Raw genomic sequence first — 23,654 nt, forward strand, 5'->3', positions numbered from 1 at the left:
ACTTCTCAACACTGCTATTTGCGCTTTTGTAATTTAGGCGAGCGAGCTAAGTTCGCAGCTGTGGCAATTAACATTGTCAATCAATGCTGGAGACAAACAATTAGGTTTGTTTGTGCAAAATGTTAACCATCCTATTTTTTTCAATTAATTAATTACATTTTGCTGCTTTCAGAAGAAAACAGATTAAATTATCAAGGTAATAGAGGCGCCTCTAAATAATGACTGTCCTTACCAAGTTCCATCCCCATTGGATAAGCAGTTCTCTTCATACAGTATATATTAAATAATGACTGTCCTTACCAAGTCCCATCCCCATTGGATAAGCAGTTCTCTTCATACAGTATATATTAAATAATGACCGTCCTTACCAAGTCCCATCCCCATTGGATAAGCAGTTCTCTTCATACAGTATATATTAAATAATGACCGTCCTTACCAAGTCCCATCCCCATTGGATAAGCCGTTCTCTTCATAACAGTATATATTAAATAATGACCGTCCTTACCAAGTCCCATCCCCATTGGATAAGCAGTTCTCTTCGTACAGTATATATTAAATAATGACTGTCCTTACCAAGTTCCATCCCCATTGGATAAGCCGTTCTCTTCATAACAGTATATATTAAATAATGACCGTCCTTACCAAGTCCCATCCCCATTGGATAAGCAGTTCTCTTCATACAGTATATATTAAATAATGACCGTCCTTACCAAGTCCCATCCCCATTGGATAAGCAGTTCTCTTCATACAGTATATATTAAATAATGACTGTCCTTACCAAGTTCCATCCCCATTGGATAAGCCGTTCTCTTCATAACAGTATATATTAAATAATGACTGTCCTTACCAAGTTCCATCCCCAATGGATAAGCAGTTCTCTTCGTACAGTATATATTAAATAATGACTGTCCTTACCAAGTTCCATCCCCATTGGATAAGCCGTTCTCTTCATAACAGTATATATTAAATAATGACCGTCCTTACCAAGTCCCATCCCCATTGGATAAGCAGTTCTCTTCATACAGTATATATTAAATAATGACCGTCCTTACCAAGTCCCATCCCCATTGGATAAGCAGTTCTCTTCATACAGTATATATTAAATAATGACTGTCCTTACCAAGTTCCATCCCCATTGGATAAGCCGTTCTCTTCATAACAGTATATATTAAATAATGACTGTCCTTACCAAGTTCCATCCCCAATGGATAAGCAGTTCTCTTCATACAGTATATATTAAATAATGACTGTCCTTATCAAGTTCCATCCCCAATGGATAAGCAGTTCTCTTCATACAGTATATATTAAAGTTGAAGAGTAAGCATGTATGGGTGCATCTACTCTCTCTCTAATAAGTGCAGGTAATTCGATGAGCAGACCCAGCATATTGATTTCAGGTACTGGACAGACAGGCTTGCCAATTACACAGCTATTTCAATCTCCTTGGAATGAAGCACTGGCTGGGACCCAATACTCCTCGCAAATATTGAGTGAACATTTCAAAGCAGGGTATTAAGGAATAGCTTTGGGTTCGGTTGGAAAAGGTATTTTTGATTGAATTTCTGAGTATTTCTAGCAGAGCTGCCGACACTCTTTCTTAATGCATCATTCATTAAACACCCATCCTATTAAAATGATTTTCGGCTAGATCGTTCCTGGCATACTAATTGGATTTAATTAAATTCAAAGCCTCACAAGGAAGCTCAATCCAGGGTTTCAGAAATGCAAGTTAATTCAAAAGATGGATTTTTGTTGATTTTGTTGAAGTCCAACTCCCTCCCAAGCCAAACTAGGTCACACATCTAGCACTGGCTTATCTGTAAGCTTGTTGGAATGTGCACAGGTGCGAGGTGCTCAGTGCTAATGTCTGGCTACTGCTTTTCCCTGTCTCACTTGAACTCATTCCAGAAATGTTACCCATGTTTCACTTCCATTAGCTACACAGGTCTCAAATGCCATTCCAATTACTTGCTGTTCTCTGGTGTTTGTTCATTATGTTTCCACGTCCCTCCTTGCTGTTCTCTGGTGTTTGTTCATTCTCAGTTGTTCTGTTGCTCCCATATTGAGTTATTATCATTGTTCTCTAAATCTGCCTTTACTTGCCTTTGCGCTGTTTTGAGCTTGTCTGGAGAATCCTAAGTGCTGGGACTAAACAGGCTTCCTCACTTCGTTCAGCTCTACCAGCTCCACCTACTCTACTGTACATTTACAGAGACACAGAGGAGGCGGGGCTGGCAGAGCTGAAAGACGGTGATGTAACAATGAAGCTGGATTGTCTTTAAGCGCTGCCCCTGAATGAAGAGACCTGTCTGGAGCTCAGCTCTCACCTTCCTGCTCATGAGGTTCCAGTGCCTCTGCTTGATTCCGGGGCTGCACAGTGCGCTGATGAGCGGCATGTTCATCCGGAACTTCTCCAGCTTGGTCTTGATGGTGGTGGCAGCTTTCAGGGGCCCATGCAGGTCCGGGTGATGCAGTACCTTCGTCAGCTTGTAGCTGGTCTTCCATAAACTCTGCACCTGATGAGATGAGATGAAGAAGAAAAGAACGTTCTTGCAGAGAAACTTATTGATTTTGATCAGCCGGCCTAAGATTAATCTATTGTGCAGCCTACCTCAGGCTAATTCTTGTTCTCACAATAACCCAATATAAGCCGGTATCGATCTTTATGTTATTTGAAAGCAGCCGTGAGCTCCTGTGGGTTAACCAGTGCTGTGTCAAGCTTGATATATAGCAGACACGAATGTGGAGTACAGTGCAGTCGGTGTAGGGAATGTATAATACTAATGAACACATTCAATTGGATTTGGAGCATCGAGTCAGGAGTCCCATGCTTTACATAATGGGTAAAGTTTGTTGTGTACGTATTTGTACAGGCTTTTGCTACTTATAAAACCCAAGTCTCATAAAATGAATGCTCCTCAGAGGCTCGTGTTTATTGCCTTTATTGATATCCATGCAGTTATTCTGCTTTTCTCTACTTCAGAACAATTCTGTGTTTATGCTTTTTGCATTTCTGAACACCAGATTATTTCTTTTTGCAATTCATCTTTAGTTAATTACATTTTTCACAATTAAATAAACATCCCTGGCTCTAATGTAACACAGAACTATATACAACCCTTCTAAAAGTTTACCAGGGTATTCTTGTACGGCATGTTTGCAGTTTTTTCGCCATACTTTTCCCAGGTTATACTACACATTTCCCATCGGTTACCCTGGTGCTTTTCCCAGGTTATACTACACATTTCCCATCGGTTACCCTGGTGCTTTTCCCATGTTATACTACACATTTCCCATCGGTTACCCTGGTGCTTTTCCCAGGTTATACTACACATTTCCCATCGGTTACCCTGGTGCTTTTCCCATGTTATACTACACATTTCCCATCGGTTACCCTGGTGCTTTTCCCATGTTATACTACACATTTCCCATCGGTTACCCTGGTGCTTTTCCCATGTTATACTACACATTTCCCATCGGTTACCCTGGTGCTTTTCCCAGGTTATACTACACATTTCCCATCGGTTACCCTGGTGCTTTTCCCATGTTATACTACACATTTCCCATCGGTTACCCTGGTGCTTTTCCCATGTTATACTACACATTTCCCATCGGTTACCCTGGTGCTTTTCCCATGTTATACTACACATTTCCCATCGGTTACCCTGGTGCTTTTCCCATGTTATACTACACATTTCCCATCGGTTACCCTGGTGCTTTTCCCATGTTATACTACACATTTCCCATCGGTTACCCTGGTGCTTTTCCCATGTTATACTACACATTTCCCATCGGTTACCCTGGTGCTTTTCCCATGTTATACTACACATTTCCCATCGGTTACCCTGGTGCTTTTCCCATGTTATACTACAGGACTGTAGGACTGCCATGATTCCTGCAGCCCACGGCTCTGTCCCCTTGGTGGCACTGGTGTATCTGAGCCGTGTCAAGCAGTGTGGAGCCTGTGTCTCAGGCAGGTTAGGCAGGGAGTGCACAATGCAACCCGTGCTCACATGCTGAGTGCATCAATACAGTGTGGCGTAGCATCCAGAACCATAAAACACTCAAAGTGCTACATTTAGGAATACTTCACAACTTATGAAGTTTCTTTTAGTATTTCTAAATTTATGTGGAGTAGTAGCCCCTTTAGTCCCTTATCAAAGTAAAAACATAGCAAAGCATAATAATGCTAATAATGGTAAGCATGGTAAAGCATAGGCAAACATTGTAAAGCCCAGAGAGGTATGGGAAAGTATATTTAAAAAATAAGTCAAAGCATGGTAAACTATGGTATATGTAGTATATAGTATAACCATGGGGAGCGTGGACATGTGCACATGTGCTCACCTGCTCCTCCACCTCCTCTGCGCTGACCTGCAGCATCGCTCCGTTGAGCCAGCGCTCGTGCTGCGTGTTGAAGCTGAGCGCCGCTGACCACAGGCGCTCGTAGGGCTCCTTGGAGATGAGCAGCTCCTCGATCTCGGGGTAGGGGCTAACCGGACCCATCCCCAGCAGCGCCTCCTCCTGGTTAATCTGGCTCTTCTGAGGAGGGAGACACACAGGGTGCTGCATATCACTCACACCAAACCTGTCCTGACAGCCCTACTGTCTGGAGTGTGGTAGATCTGACTCTGCTACCCCAGTCCCTGACAGCCCTACTGCCTGGAGTGTGGTAGATCTGACTCTGCTACCCCAGTCCCTGACAGCCCTACTGTCTGGAGTGTGGTAGATCTGACTCTGCTACCCCAGTCCCTGACAGCCCTACTGTCTGGAGTGTGGCAGATCTGACTCTGCTACCCCAGTCCCTGACAGCCCTACTGCCTGGAGTGTGGCAGATCTGACTCTGAAAAGGTGTGTGTGTGTGTGTGTGTGCGCGCACGTTTCTGTGTGTGTGTGTTTCTGTGTGTGTGTCTCTGTGTGTGTGTCTCTGTGTATGTGTTTCTGTTTCTGTGTGTGTTTCTGTTTCTGTGTGTGTGTGTTTCTGTGTGTGTGTTTCTGTTTCTGTGTGTGTGTGTTTCTCTGTGTGTGTTTCTCTGTGTGTGTGTTTCTGTTTCTGTGTGTGTGTGTTTCTGTTTCTGTGTGTTTCTCTGTGTGTGTGTTTCTGTTTCTGTGTGTGTTTCTGTTTCTGTGTGTGTGTGTTTCTGTGTGTGTGTTTCTGTTTCTGTGTGTTTCTGTTTCTGTGTGTGTGTTTCTGTTTGTGTGTGTGTGTTTCTGTTTGTGTGTGTGTGTTTCTGTTTCTGTGTGTGTGTGTTTCTGTTTCTGTGTGTGTTTCTGTTTCTGTGTGTTTCTGTTTCTGTGTGTGTGTTTCTGTTTGTGTGTGTGTGTTTCTGTTTGTGTGTGTGTGTTTCTGTTTGTGTGTGTGTGTTTCTGTTTCTGTGTGTGTGTGTTTCTGTTTCTGTGTGTGTTTCTGTTTCTGTGTGTTTCTGTTTCTGTGTGTGTGTTTCTGTTTGTGTGTGTGTGTTTCTGTTTCTGTGTGTGTGTTTCTGTTTCTGTGTGTGTTTCTGTGTGTGTGTGTTTCTGTTTCTTTGTGTTTCTGTGTGTGTGTGCTTTTGTTTCTGTGTGTGTGTGTGTGTGTTTCTGTGTGTGTGTGCTTTTGTTTCTGTGTGTGTGTTTCTGTTTCTGTGTGTGTTTCTGTTTCTGTGTTTCTCTGTGTGTTTCTGTGTGTTTCTGTGTGTCTGTGTGTGTGCTTCTGTTTCTGTGTGTGTGTTTCTGTGTGTGTGTGTGTGTGTGCATCTGTGTGTGTGTTTCTGTTTGTTTCTGTTTCTGTGTGTGTTTCTCTGTGGGTGTGTGTATGTGTGTGTGTGTGTGTGTTTGCATGGCACTGACCTCCTCAATGAACCCCTGGATGGTCAGCCCGATGTCTCGGAGCCGCTCCACGTACTGCTGTGCCTCGGCCAGGCGCTCCCGACGCTGGAACTCCTTCACCAACAGTGCCACCTCTGCCAGGCGCCGGGAGAACTCACCCTGCCGCTGCCCCAGCCTCTGCACAGCCTGGTCATGCTCCTTCTGCAGCCGAGTCTCACTGACAGAGGAGAGAGGAGGCATAGACAGGGAGACAGGTCAGCACAGCCGGGTCTCACTGACAGAGGAGAGAGGAGGCACAGACAGGGAGACAGGTCAGCACAGCCGGGTCTCACTGACAGAGGAGAGAGGAGGCAGAGACAGGGAGACAGGTCAGCACAGCCGGGTCTCACTGACAGAGGAGAGAGGAGGCAGAGACAGGGAGACAGGTCAGCATAGCCGAGTCTCACTGACAGAGGAGAGAGGAGGCAGAGACAGGGAGACAGGTCAGCACAGCCGGGTCTCACTGACAGAGGAGAGAGGAGGCAGAGACAGGGAGACAGGTCAGCAGTGCCAGCTCCAGCTTCTCAAGCTGCTGCCTACACAGTGCTTTCATTAATGAACCGCAAGGTTTTAATTGAGAAGTGGTCAGGTCTCAGAAGCTAAGTAGGGTGCTGGCTGGTCAGTATTGATGAATAATGACTGAAGCTGAAACAACAATGGAGAATGATCCAGGACACACATAAAAAGAAGATGTGCATTAATAAAATGAGCCACAGCGTAAACAAGCAAAGGTTTCTGCACTGCTTAGTTGAGTCTTGTTGGCAGAGACATGTCCTGTGGACTGAGGAGCCTACAGTAAGACCTGTTGCTTTGTCCTATTTGTAACTTGATTTCTTTCACTGGGGTGTGTTGGGTGTGTCTGCAATACAGGATACATAGCAGGGACAGAGACTGACTGTTACCTCATTGGAAGAATAATGAGTTTGAGAGAGAGAGAGAGAGAGAGAGAGAGCACTGTGTACCCACATCTGCATTCAAATTGGGAGGAAAAATCATCTGATGTTGATTCTATGGAGATTAATCGCACTAACAAAGGCCAAGTCAGCTCTTAATGCTCTGACAGAATGTCAGCAGGTGTGTAAGAGCCAGCGAGAGATTTTTACATCCTCTGCTTTTCATGCAGAACAACAAAGAAAGAGAGCCCAAGTTTCCACCGTGCTCCGCTAATCTCCCGGCTCCCTGAAGAGGCACATTCGACATTTGTGCTGTTTAAAAAGGAAGCCTCATAATAAGGTATCCCTGTGAACGGGGGTCTGCAGTTCATTGCGAAGTCTCCCCGATTAATCCCTTTCTAAGAGCTCGGCACTCCTGCTCAGACACTGCATTAACGACCCATTCCTGATCCCCCACAGAATTCTCTCAAGCTTCCGATTACAGACAAAAGCTCAATAAAAAAAAGACAAGGGGAAGGGTTTAAGTTAAAACAGCAATGCAATGTTCCAGTCACTTAATCCTCCCTCGCCAACGACACGTCCCGCTATCATTCATCCACAAAGCAACACTGAATCAATTCCACCAGCCCACTTTACGGAGAAAACAGAAGCTTCTATTATCATTATTATTATTAGTAGTAGTATTAGTATTATTAGTATCATTGTCTTTAATCTGTATCTAACAATAGCTTGGTACCCTGGATGGTAAGTTCTGGATTAGTAACTAGATAAATGGAAGTTTCTATAGAGACAGGCAGTGCACAGCTTCCTATCTTGAACAATGACCATTTTGTAAGTACCAGAGTATGATAAATGGCACCTGCTCTGATCTAAGACTGTGGTGATAAATTGCTGAACTGTTTTCTACTGAAATCCCATTGAGAAACAATATAACACATATATTAGAGAATAGATCTTTGAAACCAAAGAGAAATATATTCAATAATGAATGAATGGAGGCCAAGCCATACAGCCAGATACTGGAATAAAGAAACATGATCCAAAAGGGTAGCAGACCTGCCCCTTATAACAAAGCCCCACATCACTCATAGCAAAGTGTAATACAGCATAGTGAAAGCATGGGGAAGCATAGGTAAGCATTGTAAAGCACTGAGAGGTATGGTAAAGCATATTAATAAACATGGCAAACCACAACGAACTGCACAGTATAACCACAGGAAAACAAGGGGAAACTGCAAGGGGTATATAATGAAAGGTGCTATACAAAATAAATAAATTATTAATATTATTAGAACAAGTTACAGAATGCGTGGCTCTCACCTGTTCTTGATGATGAATGCTAGCTGTGTCAGCATGGCTCTCACCTGTTCTTGATGATGATGAATGCTAGCTGTGTCAGCGTGGCTCTCACCTGTTCTTGATGATGAATGCTAGCTGTGTCAGCGTGGCTCTCACCTGTTCTTGATGATGAATGCTAGCTGTGTCAGCGTGGCTCTCATCTGTTCTTGATGATGAATGCTAGCTGTGTCAGTGTGGCTCTCACCTGTTCTTGATGATGAATGCTAGCTGTGTCATCATGGCTCTCACCTGTTCTTGATGATGAATGCTAGCTGTGTCAGTGTGGCTCTCACCTGTTCTTGATGGTGAATGCTAGCTGTGTCAGCGCGACGCTCACCTGTTCTTGATGATGATGAATGCTAGCTGTGTCAGCGTGGCTCTCACCTGTTCTTGATGATGAATGCTAGCTGTGTCAGCGTGGCTCTCACCTGTTCTTGATGATGAATGCTAGCTGTGTCAGCATGGCTCTCACCTGTTCTTGATGATGAATGCTAGCTGTGTCAGTGTGGCTCTCACCTGTTCTTGATGATGAATGCTAGCTGTGTCAGCGTGGCTCTCACCTGTTCTTGATGATGATGAATGCTAGCTGTGTCAGTGTGGCTCTCACCTGTTCTTGATGATGAATGCTAGCTGTGTCAGCGTGGCTCTCACCTGTTCTTGATGATGAATGCTAGCTGTGTCAGTGTGGCTCTCACCTGTTCTTGATGATGAATGCTAGCTGTGTCAGCGTGGCTCTCACCTGTTCTTGATGATGAATGCTAGCTGTGTCAGCGTGGCTCTCACCTGTTCTTGATGATGAATGCTAGCTGTGTCAGCATGGCTCTCACCTGTTCTTGATGATGAATGCTAGCTGTGTCAGTGTGGCTCTCACCTGTTCTTGATGATGAATGCTAGCTGTGTCAGCGTGGCTCTCACCTGTTCTTGATGATGAATGCTAGCTGTGTCAGCGTGGCTCTCACCTGTTCTTGATGATGATGAATGCTAGCTGTGTCAGCGTGGCTCTCACCTGTTCTTGATGATGAATGCTAGCTGTGTCAGCGTGGCTCTCACCTGTTCTTGATGATGATGAATGCTAGCTGTGTCAGTGTGGCTCTCACCTGTTCTTGATGATGAATGCTAGCTGTGTCAGTGTGGCTCTCACCTGTTCTTGATGATGAATGCTAGCTGTGTCAGCGTGGCTCTCACCTGTTCTTGATGATGATGAATGCTAGCTGTGTCAGCATGGCTCTCACCTGTTCTTGATGATGAATGCTAGCTGTGTCAGTGTGGCTCTCACCTGTTCTTGATGATGAATGCTAGCTGTGTCAGCATGGCTCTCACCTGTTCTTGATGATGATGAATGCTAGCTGTGTCAGTGTGGCTCTCACCTGTTCTTGATGATGAATGCTAGCTGTGTCAGCATGGCTCTCACCTGTTCTTGATGATGAATGCTTGGCTCTCACCTGTTCTTGATGATGGGGACAATCCTGTCAGGCCAGGAGAAGGTGTTCCCATTCAGAATGATGTCCTCTTTGGACAGGGCGGCAAAGTCCAGCAGGAACAGCAGGTTAGCGGCCGCCAGCTCCAGCCTCTCCTGCAGCATCCCAGAGACAAAATGAAAAAAAAGACCTGGTAACATTGATCACAGGAGAGCAGGAGCGACAGAACACAAACACAAATTACTGAAAGAGAGGCGACTAGCACAGAACCGCAACTTCCAGGGGGACAAAATCAACAACAACAAAACAATACTACAAAAAATAAAAATAATATCGATGTTAAAATCATACGCATTGCCAAAATGACAGAAGTGTTTAGAATAAATAGATACGGAGTGATTCTTATGTATCGGGTAATACTGCTGCATTAGAACAGGACGCTCCTTACCTGCTGCTTCTGATAATCATGCTCATTCTTACTCTGAACCAATCCCACTGACTGCCTCGCCTCATCCTCCTCTTCCTGCTGCTGCTGCTATCCTGCTCCACTGACTGTCTGGTAAAACTCACGCACCTGTTCTGCTGCTGGGAAAGATTTCATTTGCCGATGTTCTTTCGCTTGTGTGCGTGTGTGTGTGTGTGTGTGTGTGTGTGTGTGTACACTGTGCTGTTCTGTGCTGTTGGGAAGCGATGAAAGCTGAAGCCTGGGTATTTATAGGCAGCAATAATGAGCCTCTTCCTTAACATAATCAGTTCACAGGGATTGATATTTAAAAGAGCTCATTACGGGAATGACAGTGCGATAACAAGGCTGAGATGGATGTGCCTCGAGCCGCACTGACCTCTAGCAGCCGGTGGTGGGTGGCTGCGTTGGGGAATGGAGAATTGATTAATGCCTTGTCCTGACACGACAACATTGAAGCTGCTTCTATTTTTTTTTTTACATCACCCCTGTGTGGCGCAGACGCTCCCAATCACTCAGCGGTGCCGGTGTCTGGTCCAGACAGATGGGAGGGGGCAGGAGGCAGACAAACCTGCGCTGCAGGGAGAGGCCGTGGCAGAGAGGCAGAGGAGCTGAGACAGCAGCTGAGGCTCACTACTCCTTCACAGGGTAGGGGGGATCTTGAATAGGTGAGGGGCTCACTACTCCTTCACGGGGGCGGGGGGGGCGATCTTGAATAGGTGAGGGGCTCACTACTCCTTCACAGGGGAGGGGCGATCTTGAATAGGTGAGGGGCTCACTACTCCTTCACAGGGGAGGGGCGATCTTGAATAGGTGAGGGGCTAACTACTCCTTCACAGGGGAGGGGCGATCTTGAATAGGTGAGGGGCTCACTACTCCTTCACAGAGGAGGGAGGATCTTGAATAGGTGAGGGGCTCACTACTCCTTCACAGGGGAGGGGGAATCTTGAATAGGTGAGGGGCTCACTACTCCTTCACAGGGGAGGGGGGATCTTAAATAGGTGAGGGGCTCACTACTCCTTCACAGGGGAGGGGCGATCTTGAATAGGTGAGGGGCTCATTACTCCTTCACAGGGGAGGGGGGATCTTGAATAGGTGAGGGGCTCACTACTCCTTCACAGGGGAGGGGGAATCTTGAATAGGTGAGGGGCTCACTACTCCTTCACAGGGGAGGGGGGATCTTGAATAGGTGAGGGGCTCACTACTCCTTCACGGGGGAGGGGAGATCTTGAATAGGTGAGGGGCTCACTACTCCTTCACAGGGGAGGGGCGATCTTGAATAGGTGAGGGGCTCACTACTCCTTCACAGGGGAGGGGCGATCTTGAATAGGTGAGGGGCTCATTACTCCTTCACGGGGGAGGGGGGGGATCTTGAATAGGTGAGGGGCTCACTACTCCTTCACAGGGGAGGGGGGATCTTGAATAGGTGAGGGGCTCACTACTCCTTCACAGGGGAGGGGCGATCTTGAATAGGTGAGGGGCTCACTACTCCTTCACAGGGGAGGGGCGATCTTGAATAGGTGAGGGGCTCACTACTCCTTCACAGGGGAGGGGGGATCTTGAATAGGTGAGGGGCTCACTACTCCTTCACAGGGGAGGGGCGATCTTGAATAGGTGAGGGGTTCACTACTCCTTCACAGGGGAGGGGCGATCTTGAATAGGTGAGGGGCTCACTACTCCTTCACAGGGGAGGGGGAATCTTGAATAGGTGAGGGGCTCACTACTCCTTCACAGGGGAGGGGGAATCTTGAATAGGTGAGGGGCTCACTACTCCTTCACAGGGGAGGGGCGATCTTGAATAGGTGAGGGGCTCACTACTCCTTCACGGGGGAGGGGAGATCTTGAATAGGTGAGGGGCTCACTACTCCTTCACAGGGGAGGGGGGATCTTGAATAGGTGAGGGGCTCATTACTCCTTCACGGGGGGGGCGATCTTGGTTACAGAGAATGTCTCCAGAGGTACGCTCAGATGCTAAGATCTCTCTATTTTTGGAGTGGAATGGACCAACTAAAAAAAAACTTTTTTAGATTCCCAAAACTGTTTACCACAAATAGTAATAAGCTCAATTTTTATGCTGAAGCTAAAACGCACCAATTACAGCTCTAAAAAGAATAAGAAACGATGCAAAACTACTTATAAAAATCAATGCTAAATGTCGGAGTCAATTATTTTCCGTTGGGTAGCTTTATTGGGTGCGTTTTTTCCTTTACCCTGAAAAAACTGTGCTAATGACTATTTGTATTAATAGCTGCAGTGCAAGATCCCATCTGATTTTACACTGATCCAGTCAATTGGAATCTAAAGCAGGAGAAATGCTGCCTGGGTGTTATTGAGTTACCTCACTGCAACACCTCTAGATATTCATTATCATCACTATAACTGAATGGCATCGACACACGCAGCATTCAGCTCTCGTGTTCATGTGAAAATCTTTCTCTTATAAAAGGGGACTGGTTTCTTTTTTTGGTTGCTTGCCTTGTAATCTTTCCATATTCCATATCTGACTCTGCAAAGACCACCATGGGATTTCTACAAAGCAGAATTCTGTAACTGCACTCTTGAGGGTATTTCTTCTCACAGGGCATCTCTAATCTGAATTCTTAACAGCAGCATGCTAAAACCTAATGAACAGAGCCCAGAGGGGACAGCCCTCGGAGCTCAGTACGAAGCAGTCAGCTCTGCAAATGTCTAGAACGGTTCCTGACCCCACGGTACCCATCTCAGTCCATCACCGCCGGTCATCAGCCCTCGTTCCAATCCCCATGCCTTGTCACTTTTATCTCAGACAGCCTCAGGCCTCTCTCACATTATTATACTGCTGCTATCCTGAGTCATCTGCTTAACCTTTTCTGTATGTCTTCATGCATTCACAGTGAAGCGAGCTGCTTGCACATGCTGGATTTTTAATACCAAGTCTGGACCATCTATCTCTTAAATGACTGCGGGGAGCTCACACTTGTACAAGAGTTCTTTTTGTCTTGCTTTTTCTTGTCTTGTAATGAGATCATTAAAACCAAAATACAAGTCCCTCAGCGCTAACTACTAGATCACACTGCCTCCCTCACAGTCCCCAAACTAGCCACCTGCTTAGGAACAACAATCTTTACTGCCCTGATGCTTTCCCCAAAGTACTTACGAGAAGACAGCCTTGCACCAGAAGACACAGAGTTGACTGCAAATGTTAACCAATACAATTCAACAAAGGATAAGCCTAGACAAAACCACAAAAACTGTTCAGTAAGTCTTGCAAACATCTACAGGATATGAATTCCATAACTTGAGTGGCACAGCGCTTCCCCACTGAACAGCTCAGGATCTGCAGACAGTAGAGCCCAGCCAGGTCTGTAGATGCCAGCAGATGGGAGCCTACCTTGAGCTGCAGTAGCTCCCCACCCCACAGCTTGTCCACGTAGCCCTGCAGCTCCACCAGGGCGCTGGTGCTTCCCGAGATGGTGGTGATCCTGCTCACGATGTCCTCGTACTGCTGGCAGATGCTCCGGTTTAACCGCTCCGAGGAGGATGCCACTCTGCTGATGAAGATACTGGCCAGCTGGTGTGTGCGCTGCACCATCCACTGCGAGAGGAAGAGAGAGAGAAAGAGAGAGAGGAGAGAGAACAGAAGAGAGCGAGAGAGAGGGAGAGAGAGAGAGAGAACACAAAGACATAGAGAAGAGAACAGAGATGAGAGAGAGAACAGAGAAGAGAGAGAGAGAAGAGAGAAACATCAACGTTACCAAAAGGTTCTCCATCTCCAGGCTTGAAGGCCAATCTGGACTCAATTCTATTAACCAAACAACCCAGCGCGCTGCACTGGCTGGGACTAGGAGGGGGGGGGGGGGGGGGGGGGCTGCAGCTTCAGTGCTGGTTGCATTGTCAATGTCATCCTAATGGCCAGAAATGAAATTAGGTCCAATATCCTTTCTGAATATGAACACCTTACATGACCTGGTGCTGGTGCTCTGTTCTGACCACATTCCCTCAAGAATTGCGCTGAGATAATGGTCAGCCTCCTCTCTATCTGTCTCTGTCTGTCTCGCTCTCTCTCCCGCAGGTGGACAGCTCAGATTGGTAAAGTGCGATTCTTCCTCTCCGTGACGTGTGTGAGATGCTAGCCTAGTTGTGCTGCCACTCAGCTCGCGGGATGCCTGCCTGACTCGGCTGCCCCAGGCTCCCTCCCTCCCTCTCTCTCTCCCCCTCCCTCTCTCTGAACCCCTTCGCCACTGTGTGTCTGAGCACGGTTCTTATCTGGGAGACGAGCGTCAATGGCTGTCTGGGAGCAGAAAGGCAATCAGGTGAACAGTGCTGATTATCTTTCAGGGCTTTCTGACGGCTGACAAGATTGATTCTGGGAACTGAGCGCACATTCATATCCATACAATTACTGGTATGTCTGCGGACATCAGCTCTGCGGACATCAGCTCTGACTCTTTTGTTCTGTGGCAAGATGTGATTGAAATAATATATATATATATTAGCTCAAAGAGCCAGCTATATATATATATATATATATATATATATATATATTTTAAGGGCTGTGAGTCGGGTACTTTTTGTTGCCCACTTTCTTCGCTCAGTTGTACCGAAGCTGGTGTCACTGTGCTCCATCATTAGATCACACTGCTCCCTCGATGTCTCAGACAGCAGGGAACACAAGGGACAGAAAGGTCTCTTTAAAAATGTGTGTGTAAAAATTCCATTTACATAGACGGGCAGGTTTCTTCATAAATCTCCACATTCTAAAACTCGCAGTGAAACGTGGTAAGAAAATGTGTAAACAAATTTCATTACAGTTGTATAAGTGGCTCTCTAGATAAATATAAAAAGTGTGACATGAAGAAGAAGTGAAGAGAGACCTCCTTGCAGCCTCTCATTAACTTAATAAATATCCTACGCAAGATTCACAGCAGTAGCATAAGGGATTATTCAGATCTATTCAGAACTCTAAATGGAAAATTCTAAACATATCTACATATGCATCACCAGTCAGTGGGTGACATTGCCTCGTTATATAAAAATGACTTTCTTATACCACAAGAGAAAGGGTCAACTGCACAGAACGTTATTGTTTCTTAAACTTTACCAGGAAGAATCTAAAATCTGAAGAGCGTCCTGGGGATGTACATATGCTATAGACTTGTAAGACTCATCCATGTTGGCAAACTGGGTAACAGCACTTCAGTGCCCCTAGAAAGTAATGCAGATAGCAGGTCACCTGCTTTATCTGGGAGCAGTCCAGCAGCAGCAGCTCCATGGGAACGTGCACTGGCAAGGAGGCCAGCTCCTCCCCCAGGCCCTGGAAGCGCTTGATCTCCCGGGTGTAATTGCACAGGTTGGGCTCCTTGCTGACGAACTCCTCCACGCGGCTCTCTGCCTCCGCGCACAGCAGGGGCAGAGAGGACTGGTACACAGAGCAGTACCTGGATCAGGAGACACAGAGTCACTGTCAGCCTGGAACACCACGGTGTGGAACACACCTCTCTTTGAGTTCCTTCCTCTTTGAGTGTCAGTGCAAACGTCCAACCAGAATCTCTTCAGTGCCTGAGTCCCCAGCTTCACACTGCAGCTACAGTTAAACTGGGTAGAAAACAGACCCCCCTCTGGACAGAATGCCTAAAGCCTATCTCATCTCGAAACACCCAATCACAGAATATACTGTACACCAAGGGAAAACTTACAAGAAACTTGAATCAGGGTGAAAAAGCAACAGCAAGAAGGTAGCTTATAACTTGACAGGCAAGTAAAATCTGAAGAGCTATCTTAACTCCGAGTGTTGCAGGGGGACGGGTTAGCGATTCCACTCTGGGGTACCTGGAGGACAGTCATGATTCTGAGAGCTCCAGTCCGCAGGGGGGCTATACACTTTGGAGTTTTAAAAAGTTACCAGGATGTGACAACGGTAACAGAAAACAATACCAAGTAAATCAAATAGCAATGAAGAATACATGTGTGAAGATGAGTCTGAGTGAATCAAATAGCAATGAAGAATACATGTGTGAAGATGAGTCTGAGTGAATCAAATAGCAATGAAGAATACATGTGTGAAGATGAGTCTGCTCGGAATCAAATTGAAAGTAAATTGTCAGGTTAAGAGTGTTGTTAAGGAGCTGAGGAGTAGCTGGATTGAATTATCACTATATAGTCGGGGATTACTTAAATTTGTGCCTAATTGCTTGGCTGCTATTTTCAGATCGTGCTCATTCACCGATCCGAGGCACAATGATTACCTTGCTCCTCAGTCTGTTCCAGGTCGCCATGCTGTGAAATGACTTCATTTGCATGACACTTAGCCGCGCTCCACTTTGGAAGATATACTAAAATGATACAAAAACAAGAGACCATTGTGTCTCCTGCTTACTAAACCAATTATCCAAGATGGCTCCGGGCTCCGAGAGTGTGGTTATTTATTTATTTCAAACTGATTGAAACGAGATGGATCCCTTTGAGCAGAGTGGCCTCTTGCAGTTGTAAAGCTCGCTATCTGTCAGAACACAGTTCCCTTCTGCAGTCTTATCAGGGCTCCTGTAACAGCTTCTCAGCTCTTCGTTTCCTTGAGCTGTATCTGTGACTGTAAGCATGCAGAATTGCAAGACAGACTCTGCTGCTCTACAATATCCTGTGTGCATTCTGTCTCAAGACAGACTCTGCTGCTCTACAATATTCTGTGTGCATTCTGTCTCGACAGACTCTGCTGCTCTACAATATCCTGTGTGCATTCTGTCTCGACAGACTCTGCTGCTCTACAATATCCTGTGTGCATTCTGTCTCAAGACAGACTCTGCTGCTCTACAATATCTTGTGTGCATTCTGTCTCAAGACAGACTCTGCTGCTCTACAATATTCTGTGTGCATTCTGTCTCAAGACAGACTCTGCTGCTCTACAATATCCTGTGTGCATTCTGTCTCAAGACAGACTCTGCTGCTCTACGATATTCTGTGTGCATTCTGTCTCAAGACAGACTCTGCTGCTCTACAATATCCTGTGTGCATTCTGTCTCAAGACAGACTCTGCTGCTCTACAATATCCTGTGTGCATTCTGTCTCAAGACAGACTCTGCTGCTCTACAATATCCTGTGTGCATTCTGTCTCAAGACAGACTCTGCTGCTCTACAATATCCTGTGTGCATTCTGTCTCAAGACAGACTCTGCTGCTCTACAATATTCTGTGTGCATTCTGTCTCAAGACAGACTCTGCTGCTCTACAATATTCTGGTATTATATATTAAGGTTGAGTAGTAAAGCAGCTTCGTCAGAGTGTAAGTCTCGTCGAAATATCTACTTAGTAGTTAATAGTTTATCAGAGATGAGACCTACTTCTGCTTGTAAATTAATAAAGTGAATGAATTAAGAAATAGTTTGTGTGAGTTTCCGAAGTGTATGGCAAATGCAGGCTTTAGGTGCTTAATAATCAAAGTTAACTAAATTGATTTATTCCACCCATGATGACCTGAATGCATACGTGAAATACTTTTACATATTCCTGCAGTATAAATATATTAAAATGCTAATTTTGAATGCTGAACCCACAACGTTAGGGTTTCTCACAGATGTTGGCTCTGCATGTTTTTGACAGAGAATTTTACCCAAATAGAAACTGGATTAAACTGCTTTTCAATGAAACTGGATTAAACTGCTTTTCAATGAAACTGGATCAAACTGCTTTTCAATGAAACTGGATCAAACTGCTTTTCAATGAAACTGGATTAAACTGCTTTTCAATGAAACTGGATTAAACTGCTTTTCAATGAAACTGGATTAAACTGCTTTTTAATGAAACTGGATCAAACTGCTTTTCAATGAAACTGGATCAAACTGCTTTTCAATGAAACTGGATCAAACTGCTTTTCAATGAAACTGGATCAAACTGCTTTTCAATGAAACTAGATTAAACTGCTTTTCAATGAAACTGGATCAAACTGCTTTTCAATGAAACTGGATCAAACTGCTTTTCAATGAAACTGGATTAAACTGCTTTTCAATGAAACTGGATTAAACTGCTTTTCAATGAAACTGGATTAAACTGCTTTTCAATGAAACTGGATTAAACTGCTTTTCAATTAAACTGGATTAAACTGCTTTTCAATGAAACTGGATTAAACTGCTTTTCAATGAAACTGGATTAAACTGCTTTTCAATGAAACTGGATTAAACTGCTTTTCAATGAAACTGGATTAAACTGCTTTTCAATGGGGTCCCGGACTTTGTCTCTGTCTGACTTTCAGGTTATTTTGTGAAAATGTATAAAGTTATTGCAGCAGCCTGTCTGGTGATAACAGACTCCGGACTTACACACATGTAAATGCAATTTTATACTTGTTTTTGTAAACCGAATGAAAATTACCTGGCCCTTTTATCCAAAACCATAAGATGTTGTTTGCAATAGATGCTGTCTGAGATTCAGCATTCCCATTATTTTCAAAGTGTATATTTTCTGTTTCAGGTACTCATTTCCTGTTCACCTGTGCGGTGTGATTGAGCACACCGTCTTCAAGTGAGGGCTGCTTCTTTTGTTTTGGTCTCTGTATGAGCTGAATTATTTGGAAATCTCATCTCCAGTAATGTCCTGTTCCTCTTCATAAGCGTCAAGGATGTGAAGGCTGTTTAAAATGACATTAGCCCCAAAGTGGGGAAATCTAGCCAGCTCTGAATATTTGAGATGAGTTGGAATTTAGCCAGGACCCTGGAATCCCCTCCTCTCTGGAGCAGTGCCGTGGGACCCATCGGCTCAACGGCATGCTGCAGACTGGAGGAGTTTCACAAACTCCACAAGCATGGGGGAGTCTTCTAGCTGGAACACTGGTTAGATCTCAACCACCTGCTGAGCCGCTAACATCCTCTCTTATAGCAGAGCGTGGAACACAAGCCAGGCTGGTTTGGGTGAAGGGCTACAACACGTGGTCTTAGCAAAGTAAAACATCCATCCCTATTAACACTATATAATGCTAAAAGAAACTTACTGCAATAACGTTTTGACAAGAGGTCTTTCTCAATGGCTTCACCCATGCACCAATGATTCACCAATGCACTGGAACAACACTGATGCCACTGCAAGAGTCAGCATGAAAGCCCTCCAGTATGAAATACTTAAACCCTCTTTAACAAAACAAATTATAAAAAGAATTCCTTTAATATTAAAGCGATTGCTCTGGATGCCTCAGTGACCCCCTCCCCACCCCAAACACATCTTTCTCCTTTGTCAGCTATTTAATTATCAAGGCTTTGAGATCAGGCTTATTGTAGGGGAAGAAAGCAGGCTTTCAGACGGGAGAACAAAGTGAAATAAATGACAGAATCGGCTTATAAAAATAAGAGTGGCGGGGGCTGGGTCAGCGGTTAGCTGGAGGTAACGTCGGCGTTCGTTAAGATGAAAGCAGGTACAGCAGGTGCACAGTGAAGATCAAAGGGCCCTTGTCAATTGGTTCTGAGAGTCCGAATCCAGCTGCTTGTTGGAACGGATTGCTGTATAATCAGCCAGGTTCAACAAAGCCTGGAGATCAGAGAGAGGAGTGTCCGACCACATCCCGGTCCACAGAGCTCTGAAATTAACTGTTAAAATGTTTCCATCATGCACAGATAATGAAGCGCGCTACACTCGCCTATCATTTTTCATTTTAATCCATACCTCCAAATACAATAATAATAAGAACAAGAAATCGTCTTATGATAAAACTGAGTGCTGTCAAAATAAGAAAACGTCTGATAGTCTGAGCCGGCAAACTCAAGAAAATAATGACATTTTGAATGATATGTCTCATTAAATTTGCCATTGCTGAGCTTCAACACTGGACATAACACGGCAGAGGAATACTAACTGCGTTGCTGTCTGTGTTGCAAGCTATCAGGCTGGAAAAAAAAAAAAAAACTCAAAGCAACAGCTCCTGTTTGCGATTTGTCCAGTTTTGCCAAAGCTATGTGTCACTGCGTTCATTCCACCTCCCAAATCAACACCTTTAAAAAGATTTGCAGAAGTAATTCAAACACTCACAAACAGGAGAGCACAGCCCCGTGCATTACCTCAGCAGAGTAATTCAAACACTCAAACAGGAGAGCACAGCCCTGTGCATTACCTCAGCAGAGTAATTCAAACACTCACAAACAGGAGAGCACAGCCCCGTGCATTACCTCAGCAGAGTAATTCAAACACTCAAACAGGAGAGCACAGCCCTGTGCATTACCTCAGCAGAGTAATTCAAACACTCACAAACAGGAGAGCACAGCCCCGTGTATTACCTCAGCAGAGTAATTCAAACACTCACAAACAGGAGAGCACAGCCCTGTGCATTACCTCAGCAGAGTAATTCAAACACTCACAAACAGGAGAGCACAGCCCTGTGCATTACCTCAGCAGAGTAATTCAAACACTCACAAACAGGAGAGCACAGCCCCGTGCATTACCTCAGCAGAGTAATTCAAACACTCAAACAGGAGAGCACAGCCCTGTGCATTACCTCAGCAGAGTAATTCAAACACTCACAAACAGGAGAGCACAGCCCCGTGTATTACCTCAGCAGAGTAATTCAAACACTCACAAACAGGAGAGCACAGCCCTGTGCATTACCTCAGCAGAGTAATTCAAACACTCACAAACAGGAGAGCACAGCCCTGTGCATTACCTCAGCAGAGTAATTCAAACACTCAAACAGGAGAGCACAGCCCTGTGCATTACCTCAGCAGAGTAATTCAAACACTCAAACAGGAGAGCACAGCCCTGTGCATTACCTCAGCAGAGTAATTCAAACACTCACAAACAGGAGAGCACAGCCCTGTGCATTACCTCAGCAGAGTAATTCAAACACTCACAAACAGGAGAGCACAGCCCTGTGCATTACCTCAGTAGAGTAATTCAAACACTCACAAACAGGAGAGCACAGCCCTGTGCATTACCTCAGCAGAGTAATTCAAACACTCAAACAGGAGAGCACAGCCCTGTGCATTACCTCAGCAGAGTAATTCAAACACTCACAAACAGGAGAGCACAGCCCTGTGCATTACCTCAGCAGAGTAATTCAAACACTCACAAACAGGAGAGCACAGCCCCGTGCATTACCTCAGCAGAGTAATTCAAACACTCACAAACAGGAGAGCACAGCCCTGTGCATTACCTCAGTAGAGTAATTCAAACACTCACAAACAGGAGAGCACAGCCCTGTGCATTACCTCAGCAGAGTAATTCAAACACTCAAACAGGAGAGCACAGCCCTGTGCATTACCTCAGCAGAGTAATTCAAACACTCACAAACAGGAGAGCACAGCCCTGTGCATTACCTCAGCAGAGTAATTCAAACACTCACAAACAGGAGAGCACAGCCCCGTGCATTACCTCAGCAGAGTAATTCAAACACTCACAAACAGGAGAGCACAGCCCCGTGCATTACCTCAGCAGAGTAATTCAAACACTCACAAACAGGAGAGCACAGCCCCGTGCATTACCTCAGCAGAGTAATTCAAACACTCACAAACAGGAGAGCACAGCCCCGTGCATTACCTCAGCAGAGTAATTCAAACACTCAAACAGGAGAGCACAGCCCCGTGCATTACCTCAGCAGAGTAATTCAAACACTCACAAACAGGAGAGCACAGCCCCGTGCATTACCTCAGCAGAGTAATTCAAACACTCACAAACAGGAGAGCACAGCCCTGTGCATTACCTCAGCAGAGTAATTCAAACACTCACAAACAGGAGAGCACAGCCCCGTGCATTACCTCAGCAGAGTAATTCAAACACTCACAAACAGGAGAGCACAGCCCCGTGCATTACCTCTTACTCACCTCTGCGGTCCGTGGCTGTTATTTATAATCACGGCTCGAATCCTCGCTTTAGCCGACAGCACGATTTCTTCTCCCGTCTGCACAGAGCTGATGAATCTGATTTGCAGTTTATCTACAGCCTGCAGAACAAACACTGATGGTTTAACAGAGAAGGGCTTATCGACACCCATTAAAGCTCTTTTCATTGGGACAGGTTGATTTAAGAGATTCCAATAAGCGCAGCCCTAAAAGGAATGGCCCCCGCAGAGACCCGTGTCACCATTTCAATTACAGGTGGAGAGTCTTTAACTCGCTGTTAACACTTTCAACTCACTCGGGATCGGATTGCATGTCAACAATCACATTCATTTGATTTCTTCTAGCTCACAATTCACCCAACTTAACAAAGGAAAAAGAGAAAGGCTTGAGTCATGACATTTATAAAAATTTCATTAAAATGCCCCCTAATTCACGTTTCTTTTGTAAGACACACTGGCTGCTTTATACTGACCATGGGCAGTCCTTTGTTTCTGAGAAAATGTGTTAAAACAGATTAACAAGTAAAGTATCTTGAAAGAGAACTAACCCACCACAAGTCCACGTCTCTTTCTGATGTTGACAGTGTTCGCTGGTACAAAACCAGGGGAGTCTGAAGCACAATGACAGCTGCTGCTACTGGTACGATATTCTATTCTATTTGAAACTATTGTTATTAAAGTTTATTTTAGCATTCCTGCATTTAAAGAAGCACAAGAAAAATGGGAAGTAGATATACTCCAAAGAGCCCACTTCCCAGCGTTTCAGTGTGTTTAGCATGCCTTTGTCAAGGGAAAGTGTGTACATTATCAAATTTTGTTTCTACTAAAACTACAAATTTTAGGTTCTTCACGTTGTGTCCAGTTTTGTAAAGTGTTGAACTATTGGTTCATTAACTTTTTATTTTTTATGTTTGATAGATGATTCTGTATTTTAACAATAACAATAACATTATTATTTTTACTACAACTACTACTATTACTGTCGAGGAGAGCCCAGCACGCGATGGTGCTCCACACCCTCCACTTCCTCACTCTCATCTCCTGCCGGGACACAGCTTGGCGGGAGCCCCTTCAACCCCCGGAGGACGAGAGTCCCCAGTGGGAGGCCCTGTACTCCCCGCTGGTCCCCAGAGGAGCTGGGGACCTGGGATGGAGGGTGCTGCACGGAGCGCTCGCGTCAGGAGAGATCCTGTGTCACTTGACTGACTCAGACGCTGCATGCCCTTTCTGCGGACAGTCCAACGGGTCACATTTATTTTCTGTGCGCCAGGCTACAGACGTTCTTCCTCCTCCTGAAGAACCTCATGCTGCAGTTCTGGCTGCATCTTTCCCCTACCCTGTTTATTTTCGGGCAGTCTGTTCATGGCTCCACCAAAAAGAGAGACCTCTTGGTGAACCTGCTCCTGGTTCTTGCAAAACTGGCCATTTACAAGACCAGGAAGTGCAAGATCACCAGGGAGGGTCTCTTTTGACTGCGGAGCCATGTTCAGGGCCCTTCTCCGTTCAAGGAATACTTTGGAGCACACGTGGAGTCTGCTGCCGACATGACTGCCTTTGTCGACCAGTGGGCTGTAAGTGGCATGCTCTGCATGGTTATTTTTAGTTTAGTATTACATTTGAACATTTAATTTACAGACTTTTTACAGTTTTTTTTTCTTTCAATTTAGTTAATGGCCAGTCTTTGTTAGCACCCCCTTTTGTTTAGCGGGTGCTAAAGCACATTTTTTTCATCAGCTGTCACAGCAGTCACACATCTCGTCTGATCTCAAAAGCTAAGCAAGGTTGGGCTTGGTTAGTACTTGGATGGGAGATCACCTGGAATACCAGGTGCTGTTTGACAGCTGGTGTACTCCCCCTACTGGTCATTAAATAGGACTACTACTACTACCACCAATGCCAGTTTTGTAATGTTTG

The 23,654-nt window shown here is 45.2% G+C and overlaps 1 protein-coding gene across 3 annotated transcripts in view; it reads right to left on the reverse strand.

Annotated features, from left to right (window-relative positions):
• Nucleotides 1-23,654, reverse strand: part of LOC117415792 (dynein axonemal heavy chain 3-like) — a 214,992-nt gene that overhangs the window by 112,932 nt on the left and 78,406 nt on the right. For all 3 annotated transcript variants that reach the window (XM_059027758.1, XM_059027757.1, XM_059027759.1), the window contains 7 exons: nt 21,724-21,842; nt 15,169-15,373; nt 13,327-13,530; nt 9,518-9,648; nt 5,827-6,022; nt 4,348-4,542; nt 2,328-2,516 (listed from right to left, as the gene is read on the reverse strand). In XM_059027758.1, the coding sequence (XP_058883741.1) occupies nt 2,328-2,516; nt 4,348-4,542; nt 5,827-6,022; nt 9,518-9,648; nt 13,327-13,530; nt 15,169-15,373; nt 21,724-21,842 (1,239 nt within the window). The remainder of the gene's footprint in view (nt 1-2,327; nt 2,517-4,347; nt 4,543-5,826; nt 6,023-9,517; nt 9,649-13,326; nt 13,531-15,168; nt 15,374-21,723; nt 21,843-23,654) is intronic.

This window comes from Acipenser ruthenus, chromosome 7, assembly GCF_902713425.1.
Source record: "Acipenser ruthenus chromosome 7, fAciRut3.2 maternal haplotype, whole genome shotgun sequence".
Lineage (NCBI taxonomy): Eukaryota > Metazoa > Chordata > Actinopteri > Acipenseriformes > Acipenseridae > Acipenser > Acipenser ruthenus.